An 11022-nucleotide genomic window follows, 5' to 3' on the forward strand; every position below is an offset into this window, starting at 1 on the left:
TGGGAGTGTTCCTTCCTCTGCTATATTTTGGAAGAGTTTGAGAAGGATAGGTGTTAGCTCTTCTCTAAATGTTTGATAAAATGTGCCTGTGAAGCCATCTGGTCCTGGGCTTTTGTTTGTTGGAAGGTTTTTAATCACAGTTTCAATTTCAATGCTTGTGATTGGTCTGTTTACATTTTCTGTTTCTTCCTGGTTCAGTCTCCTGGGAAGGCTGTGCTTTTCTAAGAATTTGTCCGTTTCTTCCAGGCTGTCCATTTTATTGGCATAGACTTGCCTCTAGTAGTCTCTCCTGATCCTTTGTGTTTCTGTGGTGTCAGTTGTTATATTTTAACATTTTTGATTCTAATGAGTGGTTATAAAGTCTCCAGTGTTGCATATTGATGTAGGAGGCATTACATGTATACTAGTTCTTTCTTTTCTTCTCTCTTCTGTGTTTCTCACAGAATCGAATAATTTAATCCAGCTTTTCATTTCAAACATGAGGAACTGTGCTCTAGAGAAATCCAGCGATTTTTTATTTTCCTCCGTATTCTCATGGAATTACAGTCGGGGTCTCACACTGCTTGAAACTTGGTCTTCTAGCTGTGCTTGAGGCCCTTTATGTAACTGTCGTATCTATTCAGGATAGAAAGGACTTTCCACTCAGGTTTATACTCTTTAATGATAGGCATTTCCACCATCTTGAGAAGAACACTCCCCCGAGATGTGAATATTGTTTTTCCAGTCTCAAGAGGTAGAATCTGGAAACCTTGGTTAGAGTCTCAGTTCTGATTCTGGGGGAGCGGGGAGTTTGTGGGGAACCTTAGAGAAATCACTTTACCTCTTGGCCACAGTTTCCTTATCTGTAAATTGGGGAGCTGAAGCTTTTTCCTATAACTGATTTCTAAAAGTACACCTATTTTAGGTTACACGATTAAGACAGTTTATGTTAGAAAAATTATTCAATACAGACAAGTAAAAAAAAAAAAAAAGCTGGGTTAGGGGGAGAAGGTAGGTATGTAGATATAGAATAAAACCGACTCTGGACCTGGAAGCTCTTACTCACCCTGAAAAAACTTTGCGGCGTTTCCCTTTTAACGGGAGTTTCGAATCAGCTTACCTCCTTGTGGTACTGATACTTTGCCTTGTGTCGTACTTTTTTATCGCCTCCCCTCATTACAGAGTAAGCTCCTTGAGGGCAGTACCTGTGTCTCACGCATATTCTGTCTTTGTCACCATAACTAAGTACAGTGCCCTGCAAACAGTTTGTAACTCCCTGAGCCTTCGTTCATGTCATCCTCCTTATTGCCCAAGAGCAGTGTGAACAACCATGAACCTTAGGTAGCTCACTGTATTTTCCTCTTTAATTCTCCCAGACATCTTCAGAATTAAACATTTTTCTTTGTCCTTTTTCCTGAAGGAGAGACGGTAAAGCGATGTGTTTGGATGGGGAGGATGTGGGCTCCATGCGGTCAGTAACACGGTGCCTTGGGTCCAGCGTCTTTTTATTTGATGCCCCAGGAGACACAGAAGCCTCAGTCAGTGACCAGCTCATGGGGTTCTCAGCACGTGTGAATTCTCTGCTCTTATTTACGTAAAGGAAGCCGTATCACGTTGTTAAAAATCATCATATAGGATACATTGTTTTCTGTTGAATGAAAAAGCAATTAATTATGCTGAGTGACCATTTATCTGCAAATAGGACTCAGTCAAGTAACCAGTTTTGAAAACTTGCTACCAAAGAGTTTCCAACTCACCACAGTAGTTGGTTGGGGAGGAAAGGAAAGCTTTCATACCCTGGTGATTTTTTTTTAAAGCGATGTGTTTGGATGGGGAGGATGTGGGCTCCATGCGGTCAGTAACACGGTGCCTTGGGTCCAGCGTCTTTTTATTTGATGCCCCAGGAGACACAGAAGCCTCAGTCAGTGACCAGCTCATGGGGTTCTCAGCACGTGTGAATTCTCTGCTCTTATTTACGTAAAGGAAGCCGTATCACGTTGTTAAAAATCATCATATAGGATACATTGTTTTCTGTTGAATGAAAAAGCAATTAATTATGCTGAGTGACCATTTATCTGCAAATAGGACTCAGTCAAGTAACCAGTTTTGAAAACTTGCTACCAAAGAGTTTCCAACTCACCACAGTAGTTGGTTGGGGAGGAAAGGAAAGCTTTCATACCCTGGTGATTTTTTTTTTTTCCCCCCCTGAAGTTTTAAATTCTGAACGAAATTCAAAAGAAATGTTCTTTTATGATTCTGGGTGTATTGATGAATGCGATATTTGTGTATTACATCTTTGGTATCAAACGTTTTATTGTCCGCCTTCACCTAAATGTATTGTCAGAAGCTGCGTGCTTAAGAAGATCTGAATCTGCATCCTTCTAGCAGGGGTGCAATAACCTCAGCGTGTGATGCGGGCAGGCATTTTCATCACGCATCTTGGAGACCCGGGACCCAGAGCGGTCAGCGTGGCTGCGTGGTGCTCACGTGCGGCCTCTCCCGCAGCCCCGCCGAGTCTCTGAATCGGGGTTACTTACGGCTGTCGCTGTTTCTAGCCTACCGGGAGCCCAAATGGAAAAGCCTTTGGGACCATCCTGTATTTTCAGTTCAAATGAATTCTTCTCTGTAGTCAACAACTTTGGGAGGAATAGAATTCACAGAGGGTACTGTTTGCAGTGTAATCCGCAGACTTGCCCCGAATTTGAAGGCTGCCCACCCTGGAACTGTAACACACGTCAAAGGTGACCCTCTTTGAACATCCCAGAGGGTATGGCTGTTCTCCCACTGCAATATTTGATAGCTCAAGAGCTATCAGAAAGGGGTAAACTGGGGACTTCCCTGGCAGTCCAGTGGTTAAGACGCTGCACTTCCAATGCAGGGGGCCGTGGGTTCGATCCCTGGTGGGGGAACTAAGAGCCGGCATGCCGTGTGGTGAGACCAAAAAAAACAGTCAACTGTTTGTCTTCTGAAGGTAGCGGTGTCTTTCCGATTGCTTCCGTGGGAGCGCAGCCTGTGAAATGAACTGACGGTTACAATCCAGGTTTTGGTGACCAGTGTTCTAGAATCTTTCGTTGGGAACCCAAAGATGCCAAATTCTCACCTGCGACAAGGTGGCAGAGACTTTCCAGTCCCATGTCACCGTGTGCGTTTCCAAGTCTCACGCCCCTTGTCTCATCCTGGCTGTGTTTTTTCCTCTGGATAGAAACGTCATTCTGTGAAGCTAGAACATTTTATCCTTTCTAAAGTGCCACCAGAGGAGGAACTTGCTTCTGATTGCCGGACCGAAAACTGGAGCGGCAGGTTCCAGCATGGCACATCATTGTGATACGGCGGGTTATTTTGAAAGTAGGTCTGCCGTGCCGTCATCTGGTGCTGTGGATTTCATCCTGCTGGCTTTTCTTCCCTCATGCTGCAGACTTTATGCTGAAGAAGGAGGAAAGAAAAAAAAGACTGTCTGTTTTAAAAAATAACATCTGCTTCCGCGTTTTATCTAGAAACCATGATTCTTCTTCTAGGAGTGTTAGCTAGTCCTTTGATTTTTCTGAATATATTCCATTGTAATACCGCCTGCCCCATCCAGTCCTGTGTCTTTTCTGTTTTCCATCTCTTCACTCGGATAAGCCTAGAATTGCTTCCATAACCTCCAATTTCCATATATCCTCCAAGTCCAGTTTCAGTGCCTTAAAGCATTTTTGGACGTGTCATCCCACAGTAAATGACGTCTCCTTCTTTTTTTTTTTTGACTGCACCACAGGGCTTAGTTCCCCGACCAGGGATCGAACCCTGGCCCCCTGCAGTGGAAGCGTGGAGTCCTAACCACTGGACCGCCAGGGAAGCCCCTGTGATATCGCCTTCTGATCTCCTGTTATCCTTTCAGATACACTTCTCTTGTGCCCACGATCCTTTTATATCTTGCAGTTTAGGATTTTCGTGCGTGTTCTGTGTTACCTAAATTGAGGGACTTTGTGGCATATCATCCAAACCAGGACGGTTTTGAGAGGGTAAGTGGCCGTAATCCAGGACTGTCCCAGGCTATTGAGGATGTACTGTTGACGTTACTTCTGACAGAATCTCCAAGGGAGAGACCTCTGACACTCTGAGCGTGCCTGGTAAATATCCAGTCCAGGAGTGCCTGAATGGGTCCTTGATGGAAATTACTGGAAGAACTGGTTGCTTCTTGAGCACTTAGCATTTTCTTTCTTTTTTTTTTAAAAAAAATTTTATTTATTTATTATTTATTTTTTGGCTGTGTTGGGTCTTTGTTGCTGCGCGCGGGCTTTTCTCTAGTTGTGATGAGCGGGGGCTACTCTTCGTTGCGCAGGCTTCTCATTGCGGTGGCTTCTCTTGTTGTGGAGCACGGGCTCCAGGCACGCGGGCTTCAGTAGTTGTGGCTTGTGAGCTCTAGAGCGCAGGCTCAGTAGTTGCGGCACGCGGGCTCAGTAGTTGTGGCTTATGGGCTCTAGGGCACAGGGAGCGTGCCTGGTAAATATCCAGTCCAGGAGTGCCTGAATGGGTCCTTGATGGAAATTACTGGAAGAACTGGTTGCTTCTTGAGCACTTAGCATTTTCTTTCTTTTTTTTTTAAAAAAAATTTTATTTATTTATTATTTATTTTTTGGCTGTGTTGGGTCTTTGTTGCTGCGCGCGGGCTTTTCTCTAGTTGCGATGAGCGGGGGCTACTCTTCGTTGCGGTGCGCAGGCTTCTCTTTGCGTGTCCCCTGCACTGGCAGGTGGATTCTTCACCACTGCGCCACCAGGGAAGTCCCGAGCATTTAGCATTTTCCAGCCGCTTCCGTCCTTGGCTGGAGAATAAGCCGTCATCAGTCACACATACAGTGCCAGCCACATCACCCTGCCCCACCCCCTTCCCCTTCAAACAGCTCCCTCCGCCCAGTTCTCTTTCCACTGTTCGTTTTGGCCTGATAGAGTGTTCACCCACGTACCATTTCTTTTTGTTTGTTTTGGATTTTTGTTGTTTTGGTTTTTAAAAATTTTTATTTGAGTATAGTTGATTTACAGTTTGTGTTTCAGGGGTACCATGAAGTGAATCAGTTCTACGTACAACGTATATCCACTGTTTCTTAGATTCTATTCCCATGTAGGCCATTACAGAGTATTGAGTAGAGTTCCATGTGCCATACAGCAAGTCCTTAATAGTTATCTGTTTTATATATAGTTGTGTGTATGTGTCAGCCCCAGTCTCCCACCTACCTACCATTTCTTTTTTTGTTTTTTGGCTGCATTGGGTCTTCGTTGCTGCACGCGGGCTTTCTCTAGTGGTGGCGAGCAGGGGCTGCTCTTTGTTGCGGTGCGCGGGCTTCTCATTGCCGTGGCTTCTCTTGTTGTGGAGCACGGGCTCTAGGTGCACGGGCTTCAGTAGTTGTGGCATGCAGGCTCAGTAGTTGTGGCTCGTGGGCTCTAGAGCGCAGGCTCAATAGTTGTGGCACACGGGCTTAGTGGCTCCGCGGCATGTGGGATCTTCCTGGACCAGGGCTCGAACCCGTGTCTCCTGCATTGGCAGGCGGGTTCTTAACCACTGCGCCACCAGGGAAGTCCCCACATAACCGTTTCTAAAGGCTAGAGACAGAATAGTATCCAAGTCACGGCAACAGTTAACTGAGTATGCCAACACATTTTCTCAGTTATTTAGCTGACTTTTGGAAGTGCATTCTACTTTGAAAATGCCTCAGCAAAGCATGGTTTAATATTGCTTTAGGAATTTTAATAACAGTTTGTTGTCACTGTTCTGGTGCCACTGCTTCCTGACAGTTCATGACTGGCAGGACCGTAAGGTGTGATATTCCTGCAGCGGGAGATTTCCCAGTGTGTGGTTATAGGGTTAGCAGGGCAGGTCAGTGGGGACAGCCTCATTCCATTTCACCCACATGATTGACTAGGGTGGCTGTTGTACTTTTAAATAAGCCATTCTATTTTGGTAGACCTTTTCTCCTTTTTTAACACTGCAGTTTCCATAGGAAACCCACAGTGGACTCACCATGGCCAAGTGGAGGGGAGTGACAGGTTGCATGAATGTGTCTGTCGGTCCTTGGTCTTTGCCTGTCACAGGCTTTGTGATTGATTCTGTGATTTCAATTCTGCCCAACTTAACTGCTCTCCCCTCAGGCCCAGCCTGGAGTCCTTTGTTGCCCTAAATATTTCCTCAAAGATCTTTTATTAACTTTTTCTTTTCTGCTCTAATTTTTCTCCCTCTTACCTACTTTAGCATGTAGCCCTGTAACAATAATGAGAAAGAAAAATGCATCTAGTGGTGTGATCAGGTGAAGCAACAAATGCTTTCTCCTCTCTATTTAAAAAAAAAAGGAACTTTCAAACTTATTCATTTTCTTCTCTGCTAAATGCTTGTAGAGAGCCACAACAGAGGGAGGCCCGCATACCACAAAAAAAAAAAAAAAAAAGAACTTTCAAACTTATTCATTTTCTTCTCTGCTAAATGTTTGTAGAGAAGACAGAATGAAAAGATTGAAAAGGCCCAACTTTTCCTAATTAAATCTTTCATTGTGAATATTAGCTGGGAGAAGAGCAAAGTTTTTTTCTTTTTAATTATGGTAGTTGTGATATTTTAGGAAAAATTAAGGCAGGAGGCAATCAGATTATCAGGGGTTTTTCGCTTTTGTAATCAGAATTGATTTCTGTGACTCTCAAATAGAGTGGTTTGCTAGTGTGAGAGGCTGCTAGTTGTCTGCCAGTTTTGGTTTGCCCCATCTTTGTGGGTTATAAAACCCCTAATTGTATCTGGCATGTGGTCACTTGGAATCCAGGCTATGTTTCCCCACCTCTTTTGCATCGAGGCATCACTGTATTACAAAATGTTGATTAATTGCTTGTGAATGGAAGTGCCATGTGCAATTTCTTGGAAGAATCGTAAAGGAGGAAGGCTTTTTTCCCCTTTCCATCTTCCTAAGGGGAATGCAGGCATGATGGCTAAGCTCAGGCAGCCTTTTTGGAGCATGAGGTGGGATCCATGAATGGTTGAGCAACAGGATACCAGGAACCTCTGGACTGCCCGTGTGTAAGTGAGAGAGAAACTCTTGTGTAACTCCTGTTATTTGTGGTTTGTTCTCCTATGATACCGACCACTGTCTTAACTCGTATATCTCTGAATCTGTTTCATCTGGTTTTGTATGAGGACAGCTCTTGGAGATTTTTTGTTTTCATATCAGACTCTATGCCTCAGAGGTAAAGGAATGCTTTATCTGGTGGACAAGAACAGTCTTAACTCTTATAAATACAAATGTGTGAGATGTTCTGCAGTGTCTAGAATCTAACTTGTCATGTAAGAAGCCATCATGGTGATGCTTTCAAAATCACAAAAATGCTCTTCCCCTGTGCTTTGCCTTTCTCTTCCTCCTCCCCTAAGGTTTCAATCCCGAAGCCAGTAAGTGCAACAGGAAAAGAGGCATTCAGGTGTTGGGTGATGGCCCAGAGCAGGGTGGGGAGCCTGGCTTGGGGGGTCCAAGCCCCAAAGCAGGACCAGGGCCAGGAGGTTGGAGGTGCAGGTGAGGAGGGTGAACCGGGCAGGTGTCCAGGTAGGAAGGAAGAACATGGGGAGATGGGCTCCTGCATTTATACACGGGTGCATAGTTGAAAGAACCCAGAAGGTTCCTCAGAGCCCACTCACCCAGGGAGTTAATGAGGGCACAGGACACAGCTTAGCAGGGGTTAGAAAGCGCAGACGACGTCAGGCTTCCCAGGGGCTCCCTGGCGCAGCCCCCCAGGCTCGTTTCTTGGTTGCTTAGGGCATACTTTATCTCCAGGTAAGAACTTTCAAGACATGTTCAACGAGTCTGGGTGTTGGGAGCGCGTGGGCAGAAATGTCTAGCGCTGTCTTCTGTGCCCGCTGCATTTATACACGGGTGCATAGTTGAAAGAACCCAGAAGGTTCCTCAGAGCCCACTCACCCAGGGAGTTAATGAGGGCACAGGACACAGCTTAGCAGGGGTTAGAAAGCGCAGGCGACGTCAGGCTTCCCAGGGGCTCCCTGGCGCAGCCCCCCAGGCTCGTTTCTTGGTTGCTTAGGGCATACTTTTATCTCCAGGTAAGAACTTTCAAGACATGTTCAACGAGTCTGGGTGTTGGGAGCGCGTGGGCAGAAATGTCTAGCGCTGTCTTCTGTGCCCGACTGGTCAGGTGCCTCTAACCAGGTATAAGCCAGCGACCTACGCGTCCCTGGACATGTGAACAAGCTGGTCCTGGAGCCTCCAAGGTGTTTGCAGCTTTGAACAGGACATGACACATCTCGAGCTCACCTACTCATCTGCATCTTGACCCAGAATCAGTGTCAGACTTCCAGGTGTCCCTGCAGGTCACAGCATAGAGCCATCTCAGCACAGCTGTAAGATAACCCTGCTTCACGCAGTTATATGTAGGGGTATCGATGGCGTACGTAAGTAGCTAAAAATAATGGACGCCAGAGTTCTTGCTGTTAGAGAAGGGAGTTAACAAATAGGAAACGGAGAAAATGAGAATGAACCATGCAGTGTTTTATTGAAATCCATCTCTTGGTGTGAACTTGGGATTCAAGTTCAGATGTGTGTGTACAGATCTGTACAGATGTGTGTGTGTGGGTGAGTGTGTGTATTCTCTAATTCTGCGCACTGAGAATACTGAGCCCCCAAATAACAATGAGCACATCTAGTGCCCAGGTTTTGGCTTGTAAGTACTATTTTCCACAGAATCAGCTCATTGGAGAAATGGCTGATTGATTCCAAGCCTGTGGCAGCAAAAGTACAAGATGAGCTTGACTGTCTCTTGCCAGAAAGCAGGGAAGTACTCAGAGAGTGATGGGGACATGTCAAAAGGACACTGGGGGGCTTCCCTGGTGGCACAGTGGTTGAGAGTCCGCCTGCCGATGCGGGGGACACGGGTTCGTTCCCCGGTCCGGGAGGATCCCACATGCCGCGGAGTGGCTGGGCCCGCGAGCCATGGCCTCTGAGCCTGTGCGTCCGGAGCCTGTGCTCTGCAACGGGAGAGGCCACAACAGTGAGAGACCTGCGTCCAAAAAAAAAAAAAGGGACACTGGGACATTTGGTGAAACTTGGTTCGGGGCTGAGGATTAGATGGTAATGATGGATCATGCTCAGTTTTTGACTTGGATTATATTGTGATTATATTGTGGTTTTGCAGGAAAATGTCTTTGTAGGAATACCCTAAAGTGTATGGGACATCAAGTCAGCAGCTTAATCTCAAATGGGTCAGGGCAGAAAAGCAGGTCTTTGCGTTGTATCGTGAACTTTTCTCTAACTTTGTGGGAGGCTGAACAAAAGAAAAACACTCAAAAATTGTGGTCAGCGATGATATATATTTTTTTCAAGGATGCTGGGGTCCAACCCTGAGACCCTTCTTGAGAAAAAATATTTGTCTTATTATTCCTTTATGGAAAAAACTCTGTTGCATTAAAATAACGTTCTTATAGAAAGAATATTGGAAAAATTTTAAAATATGTTTATACATCTTCACTAATACATCTGCGTTTAAAATGGTAATATAAAGTATACTGTATTTAATTAGTATAGTATATTGTGTATAATCATTTAGATTTTAATTTATTTATAAATATTTAATTTATATAAATAAATAGGTGTGTGTGTATATATATATATATATATATATATAATTTATATATATACCCACAAAAATAAAATATACATATAGCTTGCTGACAATAACGTTCTCATAGAAAGAATATTGGAAAAATTTTAAAATATGTTTATACATCTTCACTAATACATCTGCGTTTAAAATGGTAATATAAAGTATACTGTATTTAATTAGTATATTTAGTATATTGTGTATAATCATTTAGATTTTAATTTATAAATATTTAATTTATATAAATAAATAGGTGTGTGTGTGTATATATATATATATATATATAATTTATATATATACGCACAAAAATAAAATATACATATAGCTTGCTGACCACGCAGTGAAGTTTTAGAACCCAAAGTAGAAGGCAGGTCACTTTTTTCCATCTGGCTTTTTTTTTTCTTTTTCCTTTTCTTTCTTTTCTTCTTCTTCTTCTTTTTTTTTTTTAATGGATCTGTATGTATCTTTTCTTTCTTGGTAGTTGGAAAGACCTTTTTTTCTTTTTAAAGCAGATCTAATCTTTCTCAGCAGATTAAGCCTCCATGATAATGTTCGAAATTGGTGAGCGGTCTGCTGGTGCTTTGAAATGTCAGCCAGAACTTGTTGAGAGGAGCTTGTGGAAGGTTCTCACCGGGATCGTCTGAGAGCCTGCGGCGGCAGTGTTTCGGGGCTGACTGTGGGCTCAGGGGCGGTAGGGTGACGTGGTCTCTGTCTCGATGCGATGGTTCGTTTAAGCGTGTGGGGAAGTCGGGGAGGAGTCGTCCCTCTCCGGGCTCTGGGCCGGATCTCCCGACCGGTCCCCTTCGTGAGATGGGCTCTTGAGGCTGGACCACTGGGCCCGGCCGCCGAGCCACACTAGCCCTTGTCGCGTCTGGCCCTGCGACATTCATCCCGTCAGCGCCGACTCAGCCTGCTCATCGCGCTGCTAATTGCATAGCTTTTCCTGGTTTGGTTTAACGTTGACCGGACAGCCTTCCGGGAAGCCCTGCTTCTGGTTTTGTGAGCGGTAACACTCCCACCCCTGAAAAGAGCTCAGCACCTCGCCTTGTAGGAGTGCAGGTGTGCTTTGGGTACATTAACTGACCGTGGGGTTTCTTTTTTTTCTTTCACAGTCACCCTGTCCCACATCACGCAGCTGGTCCTCAGCCACAACAAGCTAACAAGTAAGTCAACGCTGTCCTCTGTGACACACTTCCTGCCTTTTGGGGCCTGTGGCAGTACTGCTGACTCTTCTGTTTTCCTTCAAAGACACTAACGACAAATGATTATTTAGGCAAACCGCGAGGTTACTTGGGTGACACTGAGGTACCTGAGCAGATGGTGGTCCTGTATTTTGTAGTTTGCTCTATTTTTTTTTTTTTTTTTTTTTTTTTTTTTTTGCGGTACGCGGGCCTCTCACTGTTGTGGCCTCTCTCGTTGCGGAGCACAGGCTCC

The 11022-nt window shown here is 44.7% G+C and overlaps 1 protein-coding gene across 3 annotated transcripts in view; it reads left to right on the forward strand.

The window, feature by feature from the left end:
• LOC102990317 (ras suppressor protein 1) overlaps nt 1-11022 on the forward strand; it is a 57926-nt gene that overhangs the window by 15509 nt on the left and 31395 nt on the right. For 2 of the 3 annotated variants that reach the window (XM_024116364.1, XM_024116365.3), the window contains exon 3: nt 10701-10751. The exons of the other annotated variant lie outside the window; for it this stretch is intronic. In XM_024116364.1, the coding sequence (XP_023972132.1) occupies nt 10701-10751 (51 nt within the window). The remainder of the gene's footprint in view (nt 1-10700; nt 10752-11022) is intronic. 3 annotated transcript variants of the gene reach the window in all.

This window comes from Physeter macrocephalus, chromosome 11 (assembly GCF_002837175.3).
Source record: "Physeter macrocephalus isolate SW-GA chromosome 11, ASM283717v5, whole genome shotgun sequence".
In the NCBI taxonomy this organism is placed as follows: domain Eukaryota; kingdom Metazoa; phylum Chordata; class Mammalia; order Artiodactyla; family Physeteridae; genus Physeter; species Physeter macrocephalus.